The sequence below is a fragment of the Trichechus manatus genome, unplaced genomic scaffold, assembly GCF_000243295.1.
Source record: "Trichechus manatus latirostris isolate Lorelei unplaced genomic scaffold, TriManLat1.0 scaffold00061, whole genome shotgun sequence".
NCBI classification, from domain to species: Eukaryota; Metazoa; Chordata; class Mammalia; order Sirenia; family Trichechidae; genus Trichechus; species Trichechus manatus.
Window position 1 is genome coordinate 13,817,155 of NW_004443997.1, and position 24,641 is coordinate 13,841,795.

Sequence of the window (24,641 nt, forward strand, 5' to 3'; positions counted from 1 at the left end):
TTCTAGGAGGGTCAGAGGGAGGAGGTAGTTCTAGGAGGGTCAGAGGGAGGAGGTAGTTCTAGGAGGATCAGAGGGAGGGGGTAGTTCTAGGAGGGTCAGAGGGAAGGGGCAGTTCTAGGAGGGTCAGAGGGAGGGGGCAGTTCTAGGAGGGTCAGAGGGAGGGGGCAGTTTTAGGAGGGTCAGAGGGAGGAGGCATGCGCTGGAGGGTCAGAGAGAAGCAGCCTGTCTGGGAGGGACACGGGGCGGGCACACCTATGCAGGGTGCTCACTTACTTGGATGCTGCCTCCTCGTCATATTTCCGCCGCAGCTCCAGCAGCTCTGTCTGTGTGGCCTTTAACGCTGGGGAAAAGAAAACAGGCTGGGTGAGACCCCCCACCCTCAAACAGGGAGGGGGCTGGGCCCTACCAGGCAGGTGGAACCCACACATAGTGTGGGGCCCATAAGGCAGAACGAGGTGGGGGTTGGGTGGGGGGGAGACCTTTCTCATGGTTAGAGCTGGCAACAGGGAGTGAGTTTCCTATCCTTGGAGGGTCTTGAAGCTGGTGGGGGATGTGGAGTGGCCGGGGTGGGGAGGGCAGACAAGAACATTCTCTATGAGTCCGTGGAGCTGACGGGCCCAGGCAGAGTAGGGAGAGTAGGGGGTACTGTCTGCCCCAGGGCCTGGGGCTGTGACCCCCCCCACAACTTCCTGGGTCACCCAAGGACCTGGGTAGAGCCAGCTGTCCATGAGCACAGCCCACCCTGAGGTCCTGACCTGGTGATGGGGGTGGAGGTAGTGTGGGGTGGGGATAGGGTGAGGGAGAAGAGCAAAGCTGATAACAGACACATTTATATGTTAATAAATGAAGGTTTTCCCATAAAATTCCAGATTTCTGTTGGAAAACTGAAGGGATTAGCCACATTGGGTCACATGACTGCCCCTGGCTGGCACAGAGCTGTGGTCATCTCTTTAGACAAGGCCTTAGCTCTCCAGTTTGCCCTAGACCTCACCCCTCCCTATTGCCTTCCCTAACCCTGCTGCCTTGGCTTGTTCTCATTGCATGCCCGGCCCCTGTAGGCATTGCATTTGATGTCCCTGATCTGATTCTACTTTGAACCCTCTCTCCACAGCAATATGGCCACTAGGGGCTGGAGACCTCAGATCCCAACTGGGTGAGGGAGGCGTTCCCACTCCCTTTTCACCTTCTATTTCTAGAACAGCCGAGCCTGGCAGACCAAAGCTGTGTCCCCACGATGGCTGACCCTCTGTCACCCCTTCTGCTAGGCCTCCTGGTCTGCCGGGTGGGGTGCTGAGCGAGGGCAGGGACACGTCCCAATACATACCTGAATGTAGAACCTTGATCTTCTCCTCTGCCTCCCCCAGTCTGGCCGCCAGAGTGATTTGTACTTCTTGAAGGCCCCTGTGAAGAGACAGGCCACTCACGTTGGCTGCAGGGTTGGCCTAACCTGGGTCCCTAAGCCAGACCCCATCCCGGCTTCCTATCCCCTAACCGACTTTCTATAACCTGCAACTCCGTCTTTTTAACACAGAAATTCAGGCATTTGGCTGCTCTGTTGTTGTTTTTATAACTGAAGTGAAATTCATGTAATATAAAGCTAATCATTGTAAAATGCAAAATTCAGTAGCATTCAGTGTATTCACAATACTGTGCAACCACCACCTCTGTCTACTTCCAGAACACTTCCATCACCCCAAAGGGAAACCTGGTACGCATGACGCAGTTCTCCGTTTCCCTCGCCTCCTACCCCTGGAAACCATTAATCTACTTTCTGTCTCTATAGATTTGCCTGTTCTGGATACTTCATATGAAAGGAATATTACAATATGTGGCCTTTTGTGTCTGGCTTCTTTGGCTAAGCATCATGTTTTCAAGGTTCATTCATGTTGTGGCACGTATCAATAATATTCCATTATATGGATGTACCACATCTTGTTTATCCATTCATCTGTGATGGGCATTTGGGTTGTTTCCACTTCTGGCTGTGGTGAACAGTGTTGCTCTGAACATCCACGTACATGTATTTGTGTAAGTCTCTGTTTTCGGTTCTCCTGGGTCTATACCTACGAGTGGGTTTGTAGACTCATATGGTAACTCCAGGTTTAACTTTGTCAGGAGTGGTCAAACTGTTTTCCACAGCTGCCCTGCTGTGCTGCCTGTGTGGCCTCCATGATGGCTGCCCTAGTTAAGTTTCTGTCAGAGTTTTCAGGGTCCTACAGTAAGTCACCTCATCTCTTTGGGCCTCAGTTTTCTGTAAAATGTGGTTTCTGAGGTGATCTGTTTCAGTGGGAGTGTAATGATATTTGCTCAGTATCATTAGTTACTGTCCCTATGTGAGGGGTGCACTTTTCCCCCTTCTGTAGCAGGAGTTTGGGGTCCTCAGCCAGCCCTTCAGGGCCTACCTTGGGTGTGATTCAAGCTTCTCGGCAGAGAAAGAGGAGCCCTAGGAGGACCAGAGATGGTTTATGCAAAGCTCAGTGACTTCCAGGAAGGCGTCCCCTTTGCCTCCGAGCACACATCCCACCCCTCCCCCTCACTCGCCCCATTCCTGCCACACTCGCTTCCTTGCAGCTCAACACACCAGGCATGCTCCCACCTCAGGGCCTTTGCACTGGCTGTCCCCTGTGCCTGGAACACCCTTCCCCTATGGACCTGCAAAGCTCATCCCCTCACCTCCTTGGGCCTTTGCTTGCCTTCTCAGGGAGGTCTTTCCAATACCCTATTTAAAATAGCAGCCCCCCTACCTTGTGCCCTTCTCCCCTGCTTTATTTTCTCCATCATCCTTACTGTCATCTAACATACCACGTGTTTTATCTATCTCGTTCATTCGTGTGTGGCCTTCGCTAAAAAGTAAACTCCAGGAGGGCAGGGGTTTTTGTCTGTTTTGTTTGCTGCTATGTCTCCTGAGCCTAGAACAGTGCCTGGCACACAGTAGGTGCTCCATAAATACATGGAATGAATGAAGGCAGGAATAAGTGAATGAATGAAGAAATAACTGTAATCATCACCATAAAACTGCCCTAGGCCTAGAACTGTCCCAAGACTCCAGAGTTTATTACCACTGTACCAATCGTAAAGGCAACTATGAACGAAGCACCTACTGTGCACAAGCACTGAGCTAAGCACTTACAGGTAACATTTAGTTCTCACAGCCGGTGAGGAGCTGATACCACCATCAGCACTTTTTCCAGATGGGGAAATTGAGGCTGAAGGGTGATGTGACCTTCCCAGGACTGGCCACACAGCAAGTCAGCCACTCACACCCAGGCCTGCTGGAGGCCAAAGCCCTCACCTTTTCTACATCGGGGGTGTGGGGAGAGTCGGTTTCCTGGGAAGGGTGACTTTCCAGCTCCCCTCCTAGTCCACCTGCCCCTCCCTCACTCACTTTTGTTTCTCGGCCTCATTTCTTTGCAGCAAGGTTTCTGTCAAGAGGGCTTTGCAGGGAAGGCCTGGGAGGCGGCTGCCGTCGGTCAGCGTGGGCCCGGCTGGAGTCGTCCCCTCTCTCTGTTCTAGGGGAGGAAAAGACGGAAAAGCACCCCTCACTGGGAGAGCTGCCTGACAGCAAGCTGCTTTCTGTAAGCCAGGATCGACCACGCTGGGAGAAGAATCAATTTCCCAAACTTGGGCCTTGGAAAGAGTGCACCTGTTGGATCCGTGAGCTCTGAGTGAGCACATACGTCCATTCCCACCGCACCTGCCTTGGGCAGCACACCCAGAAGCCTCCTCTGCCCTCCGAGACCCGCTCATCCTGCCTTGACCTGCTATTTGTTTGTTTTTTTATTTAACTGTGATAAAATACACATAACATACAATTCATGACTTTAACCATTTTAAAGTGTGTAATTTATTGGCATTGAGTACTGCAACCACCACCTCTACCTCATTCCAGAACATTTTTGTCCCCCCTAAAAGAAACTTATGGAGCCCTGGTGGCACAGTGGTGAAGAGCTTAACTGCTAACCAAAAGGTCAGCAGTTCAAATCCACCAGCTGCTCCTTGGAAACCCTATGGGGCAGTTCTACTCTGTCCTATAGGGTCACTATGAGTTGGAACCGACTTGACGGCACCTAACAACAACAAAAGAAACTTATACCCATTAGCAGACACTCCCCGTTCCCTGCTCCCAGCCCCTGGCAACCGCTAATCTGCTTTCTGTCTCTGTAGATTTGCTATTCTGCACCTTTCACAGAAATGGAATCATCCAATAGTTGATCTTTTGTGTCTGGCATCTTTCACTCAGCATCTTGGTTTCATGTTGTAGCACTAACCTTTAGGTTCACAGTTGATCACAAACCACTTGTGCCACCCAGGCTCCATTTTTTTCTATAAAGTTTGCTTATTTATGTATTCTTTTCTTCATTTGCCATATTAAGGGCCTATGTACGAGGCACAATGTAGGTGCTGGGCATCAGTACTAAACAGCACAGATACGGTTTATTATATAAACCAGTTGCTGTAGCATCGACTCGACTCGTGGCGACCCCATGGGTCAGTGTGTAACAGTGCTCCGCAGGGTTTTCAGTGGCTGATTTTTTGGAAGTAGGTCACCAGGCCTTTCCTCCAAGGTGTCTCTGGGTGGATTTGAAGTGCCAGTTAGCAGTCGAGCATTAACTGTTTGAACCACCCAGGGACTCTGACATTAGCTCAGGTAGTCTTCAAGCCCCAGCTCATCTCTTCTCAGCATCTGTGCCTGAGACAGTGCTGCGTACTCACGAACCCCCATTTCCCTCTCCTCCTGGGCACAGGTAGTCTGCATTTCCCAGTCTTCCTTGCAGCTGGGTATGGCCACATGGCTGCGTTTTGGCTAATGGGATGTGAGCGAAAGTGATGTGTGTACTTCCAGGCTTGGACTCTATGAACGCTGGCAGGACCCTCCACGTTCTCTTCCTCTGACTGTTGGCTGGTTGTCAACATTCACTGTGACTCCAGATGTCACGTGTTGAAGACGGCAGGACCTCCACAGCCTGGGCCCGAGTGACTGTATGGAGCATCCTCTGTAACCTCCCCACCCTTCAATTATATTAAGCTTGAGATTTGAAGGTTGATCTATTTCAGCGGCTGTGTCACCTTAACCCATCCCACATCTAAAAGGATAAAGTCAAGGTCCCTACCCGCCACCCCACCAAGGGTGGCCGAGTGGCTGCTGAAGATCCCCAGCCTGTCTATCTGTTATGGACATCCCACCCAACCAAAAAGGCTCGTCAGTACCTTTGGGGCCAAGGAGCTCAGGGTGTCTCTTCCACGAAGTGTGCAGGTCTCGCCGAGGCTGCCCACTGGGGTCAAAGCTGGGGGCCTGCAGTCTGTCGTCTAGGCTGCGAGCCGCCTCAAACACAGGCACGGGATCTGCAGATAGAGAGAGAGAGGCGGGTAGGGTGATGAGGGTCTGAGTGACGGGTCCCTCCGCGGGCACGTAGGGGGGCATCCACAAGAGCCAACTGGGAGTTGCTCTGACGGTTCAGAGTTAGCAACGTGGATTTTCTGCTTTATGAGGGAACAGCCTTCTCCCAGGGTGTGCAGTGTCCCGCCCAATTAGGAATAATAAGATTAACAGTAATTATGACAATGCAGGCAGTCCCCGGATTATGAATGAGTTCCATTCCTAAGTCTGTCTTTAAGTCGAATTCGTATGTAAGTCATAACAGTTAAGTACGGTTTGTATCTAACATCAGTTAGTCGAATGTCTGTCTTATAGTGTACCTTTCTATGCATAAAAAAATTAAAGAAACATTTCCAGATACACTAAAACATCTTTAACATAATAATACAGTAGTTAGAATAATAACATTATGATGTGTGTTGCAAAGTAGCACCTGTTTGTTATTACTAACCATTGTATGTACCTCGAGTCTTTAATATAATAGGCTTTACGGGGGTTGGTCCCTAACTGCGGATTGTACGTAAGTTGCACATTCATAACCTGGGGACTGCCTGTAACTGCATTTTCTGGGGGGTGTAAAAGGTTAACATGCTCAGCTGATAACCAAAAGGTTGGTGGTTTGAGTCCACCCAAAGGTGCCTTGGAAGAAAGGCCTGGCAATCTACTTCTGAAAAAATCAGATATTGAAAACCCTGTAGAGCACAGTTTTACTCTGAAACTCATGGGGTCACCATGAGTCAGAATCAACTTGGCGGCAAATGGTTCTTTTTATGATGTCATCGGTGGCGGCCATGAGAATGTGCCTTGCAGACCTCCAACCACAGGGAGCGTGACTGAGCAAGGACCTCAAACGCCGTGCTGTGACACCCGTCATGCGGAGACCACACTGTGCACACTGGGACACTACGGCCAGTTCGCTCCTGGAGACATGGGCTCCTCTGAGAAACGACCCGGGCTTGAGGACTCCCTTGTGGCCTTGCCTGGCCTTCCTCAGACTGCACACTTCCAGCAATCTTCCCTCCCTCTCTCTTTCTTTTGGGGTCACACCTGCAGCAGTCCATGGCTCTCCCAACTCCCCCCATCCCAGCTCCCTCCCCATTTCCTCTCACAGGCATGTCCCCAATAGCACCCGTGCAGTATAAGCCTCACTTGGCACCTGCTTCTCTGTGGATGAGACTAACACACCATCGTCTGTGACACACGGTTGTCAATAAATGGTGACTTTTCTGGGGATGAAATACACACCTGCATGTAAGATGCCTCCCAATTCCCCAACTGCTGGAAGGTGAGCTGTGCAGGTCTCTCACTCCCTCTCCCACCCCTCCTCCACGATCTTCTTCTCTTCCTTCACATCTACAGTCTAGCATCACTCCTTCCGGGAGGCTTTCTTTGACTCTCTCCCTAGGGCAGGTACTAATAACGCCTGGATAATTCCAAGGTTGGGGTGGCATTTTCCAGGTTACAAAGCCCCAGGGGAATGAGGTCCTATGACCTCCATAGATGGAGGCTGGCTTGCACTACTCATTTTCACAGATGAGGAAACTGAGGCTCAGACAGCCCAGGTAACTTGCTGAAGGATGGGGTTCGAGACTCTGATACCACAAATGTTTCCTGCCCCAGTGGTGTGGATGTTCCCCCCATGTAGTCACAGGAGGTGTCCGTGGGGGCCCAGGGAAGCCAGGTCTCTTTGTCCGTGACCAAAGTGCCCCTGGTCTGGTCCACAGTTCTTTCCAGTACACTGGAGCCATCTCCTCCATTCCTGGTGCCTCTCTGGGAGCCTCCCTCCAGCATCTGCTTGGCTACTGCTCTCTACTGAGGGCCGCAGGATGGAGAGAATGGACTTGGGAATCAGACACCCTGGGATGTGGTCTACCCCATACTTGCTTTTCGGGATTGCTGTGTGACCTTAAGAAGGGACTCTGGCTCTCTGTGCCTCTCCATACAAGTACTGACCTCATGGGGCTAGGACAAGGATCCACATAAGAGCCCAGCATGGCACCTGGCACTTGGTAAGCTCAGAACAAACAGGAGCACTCGCTGTTCCTGCCTTTCTGAGCTCCAGTCCCACTGGCCTTCACTCAGGTCCTCCAATGCACCCACCCACTTCAGAGCCTCTGTACAGGCAGGAGACTCTGTCTGGAATACCCGTCCCTTCCTCACTCCTTCCAGCTAGTCACTGCTTACTCATCTTCCATACTGAAACTTTAATGCCACTTTTTCCAGGAAGCCTTCCTTGACTAGTCAGTCATTCGATATGAGCTCTCCCAGCTGTCTGCACCTTCCCTTTCCAATATCCATCGCAGTTACTACTTAAATTTATTCATGAGTCCACCCAATTAACAACCACTGGACTGCAAACTCCACAGGGAGCACCGGGAGGTACATGTTTTTGCTCCCCTACTGGACCCCCTGTGCTTAGCACAAAGTCTGGCACACAGTCCAACCTAATAAATACTTGCTGATGGAAGAAACGGGGCAGTGCCTGTACACAGGGCCTTCAGGTATGGCTGGAACAAGGATGCTTGTCCGTTTCATTTCTCTTCTTCCACCTGTTTCTCTAGGTCGTGGGAGGCTCGGACAATGGGCGTTTGTGCCGAGGTAAGCAGGTGCGCATGAACGCCGCCTCATCTTTCCTCTGTCAGCACTCCCCCACGCCCCGTCATTAGGCAGGGCCTACTCAGCAGGGTATGCCATTATGTCTCCCCGGGCTGATGTAATTATACATTGACATAATTAACCCAGCTAGCGCATTAGGCAGGCCAGCTAAAAATTCATCTATAATTATTTGTTGTGTGCATGCTAATGAGTCCATCTGCACTGCCTTTGTACAACACGAACAAATTAATTTACAAGTCTGGATTTTTTAATAAGTTCAAGGAAACGCTTCCTATTGTGTCCTGTTTTCTCAGAAAGGAATAAAGAGGCGAGGAGCACTCGCCAGGGTCAGAGAAGTTAGATAAACATGGGAGGGGGCGGCTCTGGGCGGGGCCGCGGAGGGCTTGCCCTGGCTCCGAGGAGGAGGTGGGAAAGATCTGGCTCATGGCTCAGGGGCCGGCTGGCCACTGAGCCCACCTGAGCCGAACGATTACACCTACACCAGGTGATAAAGAATGTCATTTGCCCTGCTCATGGGGTCCAGTACTGATGTTTCGCTCTGCTTGGAGCCCCGCGGGTCATTCCCTGCTGCCTTGTGTGCTCTGCCCTGGGGAAGCTGATTTCAGGTGCCCCCTGGAGAGGCTGGAGGGAATGGGGTTGGGTGGATACTCAGTGGAAGTTCAGTGGTTTTTAGGCTCTGTGTTTTCGTCTACGTTTGCCAGTGCAGGTAGAACAGAGTGACTAACCTCACAGGCTCGAAGACCCACTCTGGATCCAAACCCCACAGGACTTTGTAAGTTTTCCCATCTATAAGGTGGGAAAATTGAACAGTTCCTACTTCCCAGGAAAGGAGTCTTAGTGGCACAATGATTAAGCACTTGGCTGCTAACTGAAAGCTCAGTGGTTTGAACTCACCAGTGGCTCCATGGGAGAAAAGACCTGGCGATCTGCTCCTGTAAACATTACAGCCTAGGAAACCCTATGGGGCAGTTCTACTCTGTCCTATAGGGTCACTACGAGTCAAATTGACTCAACAGCACCCAACAACAACAACACTTCCCAGGAATTACTATTGGGAGGATTAAAAAGATACGGAGAGAGGCAGTATGATTTAGAGGCTGTTGGTATAGCTCAGACCTGTGATCAGGTGTCAGCTCTGACTCCAATTAGCGGTGTGATCTTTGGGCAATTAACCTCTCAGAGCCTCTGCTTCCCCATCTGTGAAAAGGGGCCACGTGAGCAGCGTGTTGCAAGGACTGCATAAGAGAAATGTTTATAGAGATCTGTACAGTTGGCGCATAGTGGGGCTTGGTAAGTGCTGGCTGCTGATATTACCCTGCAGGGAGGCAGCACGCCTGGTTTCCTGGTGTTCTGGGTGCCGGCTGGCCACATGGTCACTCTCTGCCGAGCCTTGGGAACAGGGTTTGGCCTCACATATTCTCATCAGTCCCAGGAGACCTGGAATCAAATAATCCTGCTTGGAACTCCACTCAAGACCCAAAGATTCCTGCTGAGAAAGTCATGCTGGGAGAGACCTATCGGATCAGTTTATCTAGTGCCCACCCCTCTCCCCCAGTGCACAGATGGGGTCAGGTGGGTCTGGTGACTTGCCTGGAGTCTACCAGCGAGTTGGTGGCAGGGCCGAGATGGGCCTGAGGGCCTCTTCCTCCCACACTGTGCTGCCTCCTGGTTCCTCAATTTGAGGGAGAAAGGGGGGTAAGTTTCAGGTGGTTCAGACAAATTCAGGTTGCGAGTGAATCCTAACAGCCAACACCGAGCACTTAGCATGTGCCAGATCTTCTAAGTGCTTTACACTGATTATGATTCATTCCGTCTTCACCACAACACAAGGTAGGTACTACTATTTCCCCATTTTACAGATGGGAAAACTGAGGCAGAGGGAGGTGCAGTCACGTGTGCATGGCATGGCAGTGGCAGAGATGGAACGCATGCAGGCTAGCTACAACTGGCAAGAGAATGGAGGTCCTCAAGTGTCCCTGCAGGTTCTTAAGCGGGTGGGGGAGAGGCACATCATAGTCCCCTGGGGAACTTGTCGAACATCTTTGGGCCTCAGTCCAGAAGGTTTTCATGTGGATAGTCTTTGCATCGGTTCCAGACGTTTAGGAAAAAGCTGGTGGGGATTCTCTGTGGCACAGCTGTTCGACCTTCTTGCCCTTTCTCCCAGGCTGATTTCCCCTGGCGGGTAGGAGTGGATCTGTGGCTTCTGCCACCCAGTTTCGATTCCTTCTTCTGCTAACAGGTCTGACTTAGCTTCCAGTGGGGCTGTCAATCAACATGTCCCACCTTTCCCTGGGAGGTCACCTGACTCATGCTGGCCAATCAAATCTCTGCCTTGGGAACTTCAATCATGAGAAGGACATCATAGTCCCTCTGTCCAGCTATTGTGGGCACTATCCTGTCTGAGCCAGGTGGTCTCACCATTCTTCCCCACTCCTTTTCTGCTTAATAATGTATCCAGAATTGGCTTCTGCTGTGTGACACTAAAGAACCCCAGCTGATACACGTGCTGAACTGATTTTGACAAAGGGGAGACTCAGGAAATCACTGGCTGGATCGGTTCACTTCAAGGCTGGGTAAACATTGGGCCAAATAATAAAGGGACCGAGGAGAGAAGGTTTAGAAGAGAGTGAGGGCTGAGCGACCAGCTGAGGCGGCTCGTGAGGCCCAGCAGGCCAGCACACCCAGGGCCTCCCCAGACCATATCACAGATTTGGAGGATGAAGGAAACCCAGGGGCTTACTCTGCCCTGGAGACAGCCAGGAAAGACAAACCCTGACACTCACCCTCAAGGAAAGATGGAGGAGGAAAGAGGCCAAAGGGTCTATCTTGTTCACTGACACACTGTCTGTTCAGTAACTGAGGCAGATGCTGTTATTATCCTCATTTTCTACAAAGGAAATGAAGGCCCAGAGAAGAAAGGCCACGTGCCCAAGGTCACCCAGCTCAGAAGTGGCAGAGACGGGATTTGAACCCAGGGCTGCGCCATCCTGCAGTGAGCCAAGTTGCCTTGAGGTCTGCCAGCTTGCTGTGTGGCCATGGGCAATGTGCTGACACTTCCACCCACATCTTTATGTGAAGTCTGTGGAATGTGAAGCTGGCACAATCCAGAGTGATGAGTCTGAGTCAGGCAGAGCTCACTGGGGAACCTACGAGTCCAGGTGCCTGCTTTACTCAGCACAAGTTTGTTGAGCAACTATGGCGGACACGTTGGTGAATGAGGCAGACAAGAGCCCCGGCCTCGTGCAGCCGGCATCCCAGTGCAGGTGACAGATGCTGCTCATTCACAAATGTGCTGAGTGGGACCAGGGAGAATACCCCAGGGGGATCTGGACCCACCTTGGTGAAGGGGGCAGGGATTGCCTCTCTGAGCAAGTAAGATCTGCATATAAGCACATAAGATCTGCACGAAGAGAGTTCGAGGCAGAGGGAGCAGCTCGTGCAAAGGACCGGGAGCTGGAAGGAACGTCCAGCATCCGAGGAACTGATACCAGGCCCAGGTGGCTGACTGTAGAGTTGAGGGGAGTAGGAAGATGAGGGTGGATTGGGGGTGGACAGACCCCAAAGCACCTCCATTGATATATTGATGGGGATGGGATTTCTCTCGAGGGCACTGGGAAGTGACATGTAATTTATCTTTTCAAAGGCTCACACAAGCGGCGGTGCACAAAATGGACTATAGAGGGAGCCAGAGAGAGAGAGTACTGCAACAGTTCAGGTAACTGAGGATGTTGGCTTGGATGAGGGGAGAAGTACTCAGATTCAAGAAACAGACAGGAAGAAGAACTGATGAGACCTGCTAATCAACTGGATATAAACTGTGAGGAGGCAGGATCCAAGGAGCTTCCAAGTCTCCAAGTCTCATAGGAAGGAGGTCCTCACTCAAGTCTAACCTACTTCCTTCCTGTAGCACCGTTTCAGCTGCTTTCCAGGGAGACAAGCCTGTTCCATAAGAGAAAGCAGCAGGTCCCAGGCTCTGATCCCCTGCATTTTCAACCTCTCCAGGATGGGCTATGGATTGAGTTGGGTTCCTGCTGTAAAATGTACACAGCAGTGATTAGAATTTATTTCCCAGGGAGTTTTCCACTCTTTCTTTCCACCTTCAGCACACAGTGCTGAGTTCCCAGATTTTACGACGTGCTGGTAGACTCATTTCTTCCCACCTCCCCCATCTGGGAGAAATCCACGGAGCCCTGAGAGCTTGCCCTGGACCACCTTGCTGGGTGTTCAGTTAGGGAATACAAAATTATTAGTATCCAACCGGAGAATTCTGCTAAATTATACAGAGGTAAAATGCTTGGCCCAGACAGCTGGCAAATCCAAGGGATTCCTATTTACTTTGTCCAGCCATATTATTCAAAGCATCAGCTCAATGTCACTGGCTACTCTTACAAACACAAACTGTAAGAGAGAGAAATGACAACAAATCTTTAAAACATTTGGTTGAGGTCTCTCTGAGAACCTGACATTCGTGGGGGCTGGGGTAGCTTGTGTTCACACCTGAGTCCTCCTTTTCTTCCCTGGGGCCCGGCACTGACCTTTTATATAGTAGGTGCTCAATACACGTGGGTTACTTAAAAATGGTGATAAAAGACAGAGTCACTGGGGGCCTGGGTCACAGGGCAGGAGGCCGGAGGGTCCCAGAGTTTTCCATGGAAGTGTCTCTGTGGTTGACAGAATATTGGCCCCCAAAGATGTCCATGTCCTAATCCTCGGAACCTGTGAGTATGTGATGTTACAAGCAAGGAGGAATTAATGTTGCAGATGGAAGAGGGTCAGAGTCAGAGAAAGATGGAAGATGCTACATGGCTGGCTTTGAAGATAGAGGAAGTGTCCATGAACCAAGGAATGCCAGCAGCCTCTAGAAGCTGGAAAAGGCAAGGAAACAGATTCTCCCCTAAGACCCTCCAGAAGGAATGCAGCCTGCCGACACCTTGATTTTAGCCCAGTGAGACCCATTGTGGACTTCTGACTTCCAGAATTGGAACATAATAAAATTTTGTTGTTTTAAGCTACTAAGTTTGTGGTCATTTGTTACAGCAGCAATAGCAAACTCATACAGTCTCCACTGCAGTGATTTCCTGTCAATATATTTTTATTGAGCACCTACTACATGTCAGACACCATTTCTTCAGCTGCCAAATATTTCTTGAGCGCCTGATGTGTGCCAGGGAAGGTTCTAGACCTTCCCTTATGGGGCTGACATTCTAGAGGGGAAGTATGGACAAAGGACAGATGAACCAAGGGCAGTGTGAGGGGCTGAGAAGAAAAATAAGGCAGGATCGAGGGGGGCGGAGGGGGGTTGGGGACGGGGACTAGTGGGCTGGTGTGTGTCAGTGGGTGGAATGTTGATGTCTGAGGCAGGGTGGTCAGGGAACGCCTCTCTGAGGAGGTGAGCAGAGATCTGAAGGAGATAAAGGAGCCAGCTGGGAGATAAGGGAGAATATTCTAGACATAGGAAACACCAGGAGAAACAGTTCACATGAGACCAAGGAAGGGCGGCTGACCCCCCAACCCATCTCAATATTACCATCCCACACACACAACCTCATTTAACCTTCATGACCACTGGCCCATTTTACAGATGAGTACATGGGGGTCAGAGAGGCTAGCGATGCCCAGGTGACTCCTGTCCTGGCAGGTTTCACGTTCCCTCCCTGCAGGCTGGTCTGGGTGCTGTGGCTGAGGGTGGTACTTGGGTTCAGAGCAGGTTCTGGTCCTCCAAGCACAAGCTTCTGGTCTTCACCCCCAAAACTATAGCAACCACCCATCCTGGAGCAGATGGGGCCCCACATCTGTGAGGATGGGGCATGGAGCAGATGAGACCCCCGCCCAGCATTTGGAGCCCAGAGCTCAAGGGGACTCACTCTTCCTGGCTATCTGCAATGTGTCAGGCACCGTGCATGCATTTCTATCTCACTACAGATCAGACCACCCATGAGGTAACTGCTGCTATTACCCCCTGTTGTGGGGTGAATTGTGTCTGCCAAAAGACATGTCCAAGTCCTAACCCTGGTACCTATGAATGTGGCCTTTGCAGATGTGATTCAGTTAAGATGAGGTCATACTGGTGTAGGGTGGGCCCTAATCCAATGACTAGGTGCTTATAAGAAGAGGAACATTTGGACACAGAGACACACACAGGGGAGAAAGCCATGTGAAGACAGAGGCAGAGACTGGAGTGAGGCGTCTATAAGCCAATGAATGTTAAGGATTGTCAGCAATCACTGGAGGTTGGGAAGAGGCAAGGAAGGATCTTCCCTAGAGCCTTCAGAGGGAGCTCATCTCTGCCGACACCTAGATTTCAGACTCTTACCCCCAGAACTGTGAGAGAACAAATTTCTGTCATTTTAAGGGTCTGCTTTGTGGTAATTTGTTACAGCACCCTAGGAAACAAATACACCCCCATTTTTCAGATGAGAAAACCGAGGCCCAGCAAAGGGAAACCACTTGCTTAAGGTCACTGAGCTGGAAAAATACAGAGCCGGGATTCGAACCCAGGCCTCTCCCCAAAACCAATGTAGTCCACATGCCAGACAACGGGGTACTCACTCCACAACTTCTGCTGCATCCACAAGCAGCCGAAAGATTACCAATTTGACATTTTCCTTATGTGATGCAATTTGATTTTTTACTTAAATATATTTTAATAGAAATCTTGCTACACTATTAAAAATAAAAAATTGAGATCCTGTATCATAAATAGAAGGTGACAAAGAAAACTGATGGTGTTAAATTCTATTTGGACCCTGTTGCCTGCCCAAGACCTTGAGCCTGAGGCTGGCTCTCTCTTGGTTGGAACGGGAGATTCACAGGTGTCATATGTGTGTTTAAGACACTCTAGCACCTAACTCAGACTGCATCTGGAAGGAAGGAGAAAGGCAACACCTGTCATACAATGCATTCAGAGTGTCAGTGCTGTATCCAGGTACATCTAAGCCACTCCCTATGCAGGTGACCCAACCTGGGGAAACGCTGGCCCCTGCCAAGCTCCCAGCCTCCAAAACAACCCCTGTTCCCTTCCGGCACCTGGCAAGCCTCATAAACTGGTGTCAGGAGAAGTGACAGAACTATCTGGCAACTCCTTGTCTGGAGCCCTGAAGCCCAGGTTTCTGCCAGGCTCAGCACTTCTATGAGAAACCTTTCAGCCGATACATACAGCTGCCCGGAGCTCGTGCTCCCCTGCCCGGAAATGGGAGCTGGACCTGCTTTCTCCCCACTTCACTCCTGCAATATACAGACAGTTGATATACAGACAAGGGCAGTGTTAGCAGGAATTAAACAGCCTTAGATCCAACTTGAATTAAAAAAAAAACAAAAAACAGGGGCCCCGAATCAGAAGTGCTTTAACACAACAAATCCTTTTGATTAGTTGAGCACGTTGGCAGTCGCAGAAGATCAAATACGAACCGTCCAAGGTGGCGGGTCCTGATGGGCACGTGGGGAGCGGCGAATATCATCGGGAAAAAGAACTGCCTTTGTCGTACAGCCACCAACGTGTGCTTTATGCATAAACTGCTTAGTAAAATGACTACTTCATTTTGGTCACATTGGACCGGAACCCCTAGAGAATGCTGCCAAAGGACTCATAATAGTTTAATACCACACCAGGCTTTCCAAAGGCAGAGTGGGGAAATGGGTTCAGCATTATCTATTCCATCTTCCACCACTAGCTGATGCTGTTGGCATTTCTTTTCTTTTTATTTTTTAAGCATCTACGAGGTTGCGGGGGGTGGGGGGGCAGTGTTGGGAATCTAGGAAAAGCTGTCTCAATCCTCCCACTGTGTCCATCTGAAGGGAAGTGGCATTTGGAGCTTTTTAAGGAAAGCCAGAGCCGGAAAGGCTGTCCGAGAGGCTGTTTAGAAACACATATATGCAGAAGTATGCGTGTGCCCCTCCAAAATATCCCCGAGACAGAAGCCTTCTCCCATCTGGGCCCCGGCTTCGGGTGCCTGCGTGGGTGGGAGGCTCAGGCTATTGACGATGGCAGCGAGACTAACTTTGATCCTTTAATCTTAACTTTTCGACAGCAGATGGGGTGTGAAGCCCTTATACACAGCCGTGAGCCATGTGTCCACCCACCTCTTTCTTCCCTCCATTGCCAGGGCCTGCTGCTGTGGGGGGTGGGGGGCTCCTGGCTTAGCAGGGACAGAGTGGCTGGGAATGAGGGTCTTACTTCTTGGCGTTGAGGGGTGATGATAATAACACCAGAAACAACGGCAGAAATAGCAACGATAATGATAGCAGCAGCCATTGTTTACTGAGTATTTACCAAGTGCCAGATATTCTGCTAAGGACTTCATACTCTTCACCTCGTTTAATCCTCCCTGTGATGAGGGGAGGTAAGGATGCTTTTCCAGGGAAGGAAACCTGAAGACAGGTAGAGCCAGAGAGTAGCAGAGTTAGGACTCGAACTCGTGTCCATTGTAATAAAGTTCCCATGTACTGGGCTGGACAGAAAACTCGATGAGGGCAGGGACAGTGTCTGTTCCACTCATCATTGTACCTCTGGTGCTGAGCAGGGTGCCTGGCAAACACTATGTGCTCAATATTTGTTGAATGAATGGCATGGGGCAATTACTCTGGCAGGCACCATGCTAAGTGTCCTCCATTTACTCACTGAACCCGCCCAACGGCCCTATAATTAGGTGAGCTCCTTATCCATATTTTACATGTGAGGAAACTGAGGCTCAGAGAAGAAGCAAAATAGCAGAATGGAATTGGCCCAGCTCTGTAGGAGGGTCCTTCAGCCTCGAGTTTGTTCCTCCTTCCTCTAACCCCTAGTGCTCCTCCTGATATCTCCCTATCCCCCAAGCTTATAACTCTGTTACCCTCAATAAAATTACCCATCTTGAAGTCCAGTCCTTTGGGGCCCTGGGCCAGGAAGACTGGGGATACGGATTCGTGCTCTACCACTTCTCTGCTGTGTGACCTTGGGCAAGCGGCTTAACTTCTCCTAGCCTGCACAGTGGGGCAGAATGACAGCAATTAACTCCAAGGGGGTTGTGGGGATCGGTGAACTCATGTCTGTGAGGAGATGAGCGTATTGTCCAACACCCAGGCAGCACCCCGGATCAGCCTTATTTAAAACCCTCTCCAAGGCACCTCCTCTGAGGCCCATGGCCTGTCCCTCCTTGGAGCCTGTTTCCTGTCCTGGCTGTCTGGCTTTGGGTCATGCTCTACTGGACTCGACAGCTCTGAGGGCAGGGATGGACTGAAAATCAAGGTCCCACGGGGCTTGGCACATAGTAGGTGCTCAGAGAACGAGGCCATGAGAAGCCACAGCTGAAATGCCTGTTCTCCCTTCTGAAAGGAAACAGCCATTTATTGAGTGCCTACTGGGTTCCAGCAACACTCTGAACATTCGTTTAATCCCCTCTTCAATGCTTAGCTACCGGGAGTAATAAAATTTAGACAGGGGCTGGGGGAAAGGCGCTCTGGGTAGGGGAAAAGGCACGGGCAAAAGTATGGCAGGAAATGGTGCAATGTTGCCTTGTAACATTAACTACCATCTTCGGGAAAATCTGACATCATTAAACCTCATTAGCTTTACCCTTTTATAGGTAAATACTGTTTCACTTTATTCTTCGGTGTTTCCTCTGATCCCTACAGGACTAACTGAACAGAGGCATATGCAAGGGGAGGGGGAAGAGGTAAGGGCAGGGAGAGAGAAGTTTATAATTATACTAAACTCCATATTTCCTGTATCTGTGAAGGTGTCTTATCCGCTAGATGGCGTTAGAACAACTGGCTAGTCATTTGGAACAAAATCATAGATACCTCTCTCACTACTTCCATCAACGTATGTTCCAGATGGTTCAAAGATTTAAAAAAAATTAAGATCACAAAAGGACTCCAAAAAACTATTACCTTGAGGTGAAAAAGGGTTTTAAAATATGACATGAAACCCAGAAGTCATAAAGCAAGCATTGCTAAAATTCCCTTCCTTCTGCAAATATTTTTTGAATGCCATTATGTGCCATATACAAGAGACATCATAAACAAAGTTAAAAAACAAATGGCAAACTAGGAGAGACAATACGAAACATGTATACCAGGATGTCCCTAATATACAAACAGCATCTAAAAATCAATAAGAAAATAATCCATCTCTGATGGAAAAATGGTCTAAGGATACAGATCAACAATTTACAAACAAAATAAATATGAAGAGTTCATAACATGTGAAAAGATATCGAATGTAACTAGTAAATAAAGGAGTGCAAAATACATCAGCAAGGAGAAAAAAAAATTCTTACTCTTTCTGACCAGTAATCCTGGGTTTGTAATCATGGCTAGGATATATTTTCCTTCCCTGGTTTTCTTCCTCATCCTCAGAACCAGAGTACAGCATCTATAAGCTGTGTGGTCCTAAGCATCCTAAATGCCTAGCGTTGGAGACAGTCTTCAGTAAATTACAATCCAGTCACACAACAGACTTATAGACAGGACAAACCAAGTGTCTCAGGATTCATAATCACACAAGGGAATAGAGACGCCTATGTTGGGTGAAAAGAAGCAGGATTCAGACTGGCACTGTTTCAAAGAAGTACTCAGGAAAAAGATCAGAAAGAAAAACAACAAAATCTTAACAATACTTTTCTAGTAGACAGTTTTTCCTTTCTACTTCTCTGTGTTCTCCAAATTTTCAACAGTACGCATACACTACTTTATAATTGGGGAAAAAATTAAAAACATAAACCACTGTAATGCATTTTCCTAGTCTACAGACTCAGTAATCTGCTGCCTAACCCCTCACGTCCTTGACCCCCCCAAATCTTGCACAATCAATAGCAGACACCTGTGACTCTCCTAACTCTTATGCCCAAAGCCCGATGCCAGCTTTGTATGGACCTGCCAATTATTAAACCCTGCTAAATGCTTTCATGCACAGCATACCGAATCCTGGTGTCAGCCGACGAGTACGTTCTACTATTATCATTCTTCTAAAGACACAGAAAATGGCAGCTCAGAGCAGTCAGGCTCCTACCCAAGGTCACACAGCTCAAAACCACCACGATGAGAGCCCCCTACCCCAGGTGTGTCTGACGCTGCAATCAGAATGCCTAACCACTCTGCCGACCAGCCTCGCTTCCTGAAAAGAGAAGTCAGGAGAGAAACATCCTCCAAGAGTTGAAATCTCCAGCGTCTGATTTTTAAAAGCCAAAGTAAAGCAGAAAATACATTTTGAGGCACTCACCTCTCCCCTTCTCATCTCCTCAGCGACGTTCATCTGCCTGCCCTCTTACTCACTCACTCTTTCCTTGTTTTGGTTTTTTCGTTTTAACGAATCACTCATTTAACAGGTTAGCTTTCTAAGCTTGGGTCGGTACCTAGTGGCTCGATGAGCACAATAAAGGAATCAGCCGTCACCGAAACAGAAGTCAGAGAGGTTTAAATCAAATCATCCTCGACAACAATGACATTAATTATGCTTTTAACACGTTTTACTGCTTTTTTTCTCACTTCATGCCACATCTGTGTGAACAATATCCAAAAGATTTACGGTTTTCTTTCATAATTACAGACATACAGGCTGCACACTTATCAAAATACTTGCTGAGCAATCATGCTATATCGTTTTCTCAGCCAAAGATTTGTGTTGGCAGCGGTCATTCAAAACAAAAATGTTGAATCAGGACTTGTGCGGCTTCCGAGGGGTCCGGCGGGGGGGGGGGGGTGGTATTTGGACAAATACTTTGCCTGTCAAGAAATATAAAAACAGGAGTGTGTGCATCCCGGCACATTTTTCAGGAGTATTATTTATACAGAGAGGGCTGGGGCTGGGGAGAGGGGTAGTGAACAGAGAAGCTCAGAGCACCAAAAACGCATCCGACATTTCTTAGGTTTGAGGATAAAATTCAATGAGAACAAAAATATGTCTTCTCAATTCCCCTAAGAAATCATTAAAACATTTTGTTATTCTTAAATGTCTCAAGAATGAATTAGAGGCCCTAAAGGGGCTGTTCGTGTGGTGTGTCTCCATCAGTTAAGGCTCCTTGTTCTCCAACTCAGTGACAGCTGGGGACCACTCCCCCGCCCCCGCATTTTCTGGGGAGGAGAGCTGGGAAGTCAGATGCGTGGAGTCAGCACCAGGCTTGGAAAGACCTCCCTGTTCCCAGGCTTTGGGGGGAGGGGGAAAGGGGCATGCGGACCTTCTGGAAAGTTCCATGCCCATCTGCGAGCTCTCATGGCCCTTGGCTGGTGCTGTGGTCCTGGCCCTGCAGCTGTGTGATAACAGCCCTGGCTCTAGGAAGATGAAGATCTCAGAGTGAGTCCCAGAAAGCATGCCCCTTTTCCAAGCGGGAGCCGTAAGCCTCTCCTCACCGTCTCCCCTCAGTCTGTCTCCCCACCTCCAAGCACTAGACTCAGTGGTGCTCACCGGGGTTTGTGATGACAGGTGATTTGAGTGATGTCCTGGCCACCTCCACCTCCAGAATGTAAGATCCCCGAGGGCTGGGCCTGAGTCTGCATCTGTGGGCTCACGGGTAAGTTCCCAGCGTCTAGCAAGTACTTGGCACACAACAGGCACTCAACAAATGCTGCCTGAATAAATACGCATGTGACGGGCAAAGGGCTCTGGTTGAAAAAGTATCTCTTTGCTCAGATAATTCCTCTTCCCCTTTCTGTATCTGAGTCTTATTTCTAATTTATACAACAAATAATTATTTGGTGCCTACTGTGTACCGAGGGAGCCTGGGTGGCACAAGCGATTAGCAATCAGCCGATAATTGAAAGGTCGGTGGTTCAAACCCACCCAGCGTCTCTGAGGAAGAAAGTCCTGGTGATCTGCTTTTCTGCAGATTACAGACAAGAAAATCCTACAGAACAGTCCTACTTTATAACACATGGGTTGCCGTGAGTCGGGAGGCAACTCCATGGCAGCTAACAACACCACCTGTGTACTGGGTTCTAAAGATACAGATTTAGTGAGACTCCGTCCCAGACTTGGAGGATTTGACATCTCCCAGGGAAGCCGGACACATACATGGAAATGATGAGAGTGGCTAACAGTAAACAAGTACCATGCGCCATGGGCCGAACTGAAGGAGTGATTTTAGCTCCCTGAAGACACCCAAAAACCGTATGAAGCAGGTTCTAATAGGGCTCAGGAAGGTGAAGAAATTTGTCTGCAGTCACTGAGTAAGTGGTTCGTCAAGAATCGAACCTGGCCATCTGGCCCCAAAGCCTGGAAACACAAGCCCTCTCAGTGCTGCCCCCAGGTGCTCCAGGTGTGGTATTCCAGGGCTCAGTGGAGGACACAGGCGTGGGGGCCTCCAGGAGGAATCTCTGGGGTTTGTACTGGCTCACCCTCCAACGTCGTTTGTTGCTGAGACTGTGGGACCCAAGGATTGAAACAGGTGGGAAATAAGAGGTGCGTATTTTTCCATATGGGACTCACAGATACCACTGATGAGACTGGCAACATTATTAGCAAAAATGGTACTCCTCAGAGTGTGGTCCTAGGAGAGACTGTCAATGACCCGCACGGCAGACACAGGGCCCTTCTCATGCTACGGAGCTGTGCCCTTGCAGGGACAGAGCCTAGTGGGGCTGTGCCACCAGCTCTGGCCACATTCCCACCGCCAAAGCATCCCCCATGGAAAAAACACATGCTGAGCTCCTGTGAGTACAGGGCCAAGGTGAGCAGGAGGTGGTGGCAAGAAACCTCTGTAGCGGTTGAATGCTGATGTCAAAAACATGTCCACGTCCTAATTCCCAGAACCTGGGAGTGTGACCTTATTTTGAAAAAGGTTCTTTGCAGATGTAATTAAGTTAAGGGTCTTGAGATGATGTCATCTTGGATTATCCAAGTGGACCCTAAATTCAGTGACAAGTGTCCTAATAAGAGAAAGGCAAAGGGAGATGTGAGACGGAGACATAGAGGAGAAGGCCATGTGAAGATGGAGGTGGAGATTGGAGTGATGTGGCCATAAGCCAAGGAATGTCAGGAGCCACCAGAAGCTAGAAGAGGCAAAGAACATGTCATGGATTGAATTATGTCCCCCTAAAAATGCATGTATCAATTTGGCTAGGCTATGATTCCCAATATTGTGTGGTTGTCCTCCATTTTGTGATTGTAATTTTATGTTAAAGAGGATTAGGGTGGGACTGTATAACACCCTTACTAAGGTCAAATCCCTGATCCAATGTAAAGGGAGTTTCCCTAGGGTGTGGCCTGCACTACCTTTTATCTTACAAGAGATAAAAGGAAAAAGAGGCAAGCAGAGAATGGGGGACCTCATACCACCAAGAAAGCAGTACCGGGAGCAGAGCAAGTCCTTTGGACCCCAGGTCCCTGCACAGAGAAGCTCCTAGTCCCGGGGAGCACTGATGAGAAGGCCGACAGAGAAAGAAAGCCTTCCCCTGGAGCTAACACCTTGAATTTGGACTTGTAGCCTACTTTACTATGAAGAAATAAACTTCTCTTTGTGGTATTTCTGTTATAGCAGCACTAGACGACTAAGACAGACAGATTCTTTTCTAGACCCCCTGGAAGGACTGCAGCCCCGCTGACACCCTGGTTCCAGACTTCTGGCCTCTAGAACTGTAAAAAATAAACTTCTGTTGTTTTAAGCCCGGTTTGCGGTCATTTGTTCCAGCAGCACAGGAAACTCATTCAGCCTCCCACGCATGGCCAGGCTGTGACATGGAGCAGACACTGTGGAAATAATCTGTGACTGAGCCAAGAACTGAGCTGTGAAATCTCGAGCATTGGACTCAATCTCTCTGTGCTGTGGCAAAAGGGACTGTTCAGGTCTGTGCCCAAGGGACTTGTTACAAATAGGACTTCCATATCAGGCCAACACTTTTCAAACTGTAAAATGCTTGTGCATCTGCTGGGGGAGCTTGTTCAAATGAAGATTCTGATTTAGTGGGCCTGAGGTAGGGCCTGAGATTCTGCATTTCTAACCAGCTCCCAGGTGAGGCTGATGCTTCTGGTCCATGGACCACACTTTAAGCAGTAACAAGCCAGAAGACTCCCTGCTTGCCCAGCCCATGAGCTTTTCAGAGGGGAAACTGCACCCCAGTATTGCTCTGTGAGTTTCCTACGGCTGCCATAACAGAGTGCCACAAACTAGGCCGCTTAAAACAACAGTTCTGGAAGCCAGAAGTCCAAATTCAGGGCACTGGCAGCCTCTCTGAAGGCTCTAGGGGAGAATCCTTGTTGCTTCCAGCTTCTGGTGGCCCTAGGCAATCCTTTGCTATAGCTGCGTCACTCCCATCTCTGCCTCCCTCCTGTGTGTGTCCCTCTGTGTGGCCTCTCCTCTTCTTACAAGGACACCAGTCATCGGTCTCAGGGCCCACCTTAAATCCAGAATGACTTCATCTCAAAGTCCTAACCAGTTATACCCGCAAAGACCCTATTTCCATATGAGGTCCCATTCCGAGGGTCCGGCAGACGTGAATTTTAGGAGGACACTATTCAACCTACTACAGCTGCCCAAGGCAAGGGAACAAGGGACTTTCCCACCCCAAATACAAAGATTCCATGGGTGACCTTGACATCAAATATAAAAGTTCTCTAGGGCTTGGACTTCACAGCTGCAGGGCCTGGGGTGGGGTCTTATTCCCCTCTTTGTGGATCCCCAGTCTCCAGCCACCCCCGATAGCACTGATTCCAGCAGCAGTGGTATGGAAGGTGGGGGCGGGGGGAGCAGTGGAGGCCTGGGTGAAAGGAGTTAGCCCAGTACATGCTCCACCAGCTCCTCCATTGTTAAGCAAATCACTCCATCTTTGGTGGAGTGACTCAATAAGGGAACAAGTGGCAGGGCAACTTTTTACATAAGTATGACATACCTACATAACCACAGGGTACAGCTGGACGTTCTCAAACTGATTACACCAATGGAACCCACACCCAGATCAAGAAGCGGCATCCCTGCCCCGATGTCCCTCCCAGGAACTGGTATCCCCCCCACGGGAAACTCCTATCTTGACTTTTTAAAAAAAATTTATTTTGTTGTTGTTGAGAATATACACAACCAAATATACACCAATTCAACCATTTCTATATGTACAATTCGGTGACATTGATTATATTCTTCGAGTCTGGCAACCATTCTCACTCTCATTTTCTTTTTAGTAAAGCAAAAAGAAAGTTTTATTCCGCATATATTCAAGAGAGCAAAAGTAGGAAATGGACAACCATGCTGCCAGATCCATGTCTGTCCAAGTTCAAGGAAATATCACAAAACAGACAAAAGTGGGGAAAATGGACAAGCATGCTGATAGAGCCATGTCTGCTCAAGTCCAAAGAGTATTACGGAACAGGAAGAATGGGAAAACGGACTAGCATGCTGCCACAGCCATGTCTGCCTGGGTCTAAGGAACAGTTACAGAGCCATCATATACATTAACACTACAAATGGGCAAAACCATTGAAAGCTTTACCTTTTCACAGATTGGCTAGAAACTCTCACTCTCCTTTTCTGAGTTGTTCCTCCCTCCTGAACATAAACTCACTGCTCCCTAAGGTTTCTATCTAATCTTCCCAGTTGCTGTTGTCACTTTGATTCCCTACAGATAGTTCTTAAAAGTGCATAATGCTCTACTGGCACGAATCAAAAACACTGGAAATAACAAATGTTGGAGGGGCTGCGGGGAGATGGGAACTCTTATGCACTGCTGGTGGGAATGCAAAATGATA

At 49.2% G+C, this 24,641-nt stretch overlaps 1 protein-coding gene across 1 annotated transcript in view; it reads right to left on the reverse strand.

Moving 5' to 3' along the window:
• CUX2 (cut like homeobox 2) overlaps positions 1-24,641 on the reverse strand; it is a 163,068-nt gene that overhangs the window by 31,167 nt on the left and 107,260 nt on the right. Inside the window, exons 6-9 of the mRNA XM_023733662.1 lie at positions 5,209-5,343; positions 3,386-3,509; positions 1,325-1,401; positions 274-340 (exon numbers count right to left, since the gene is read on the reverse strand). Coding sequence (XP_023589430.1) covers positions 274-340; positions 1,325-1,401; positions 3,386-3,509; positions 5,209-5,343 — 403 coding nt within the window. The remainder of the gene's footprint in view (positions 1-273; positions 341-1,324; positions 1,402-3,385; positions 3,510-5,208; positions 5,344-24,641) is intronic.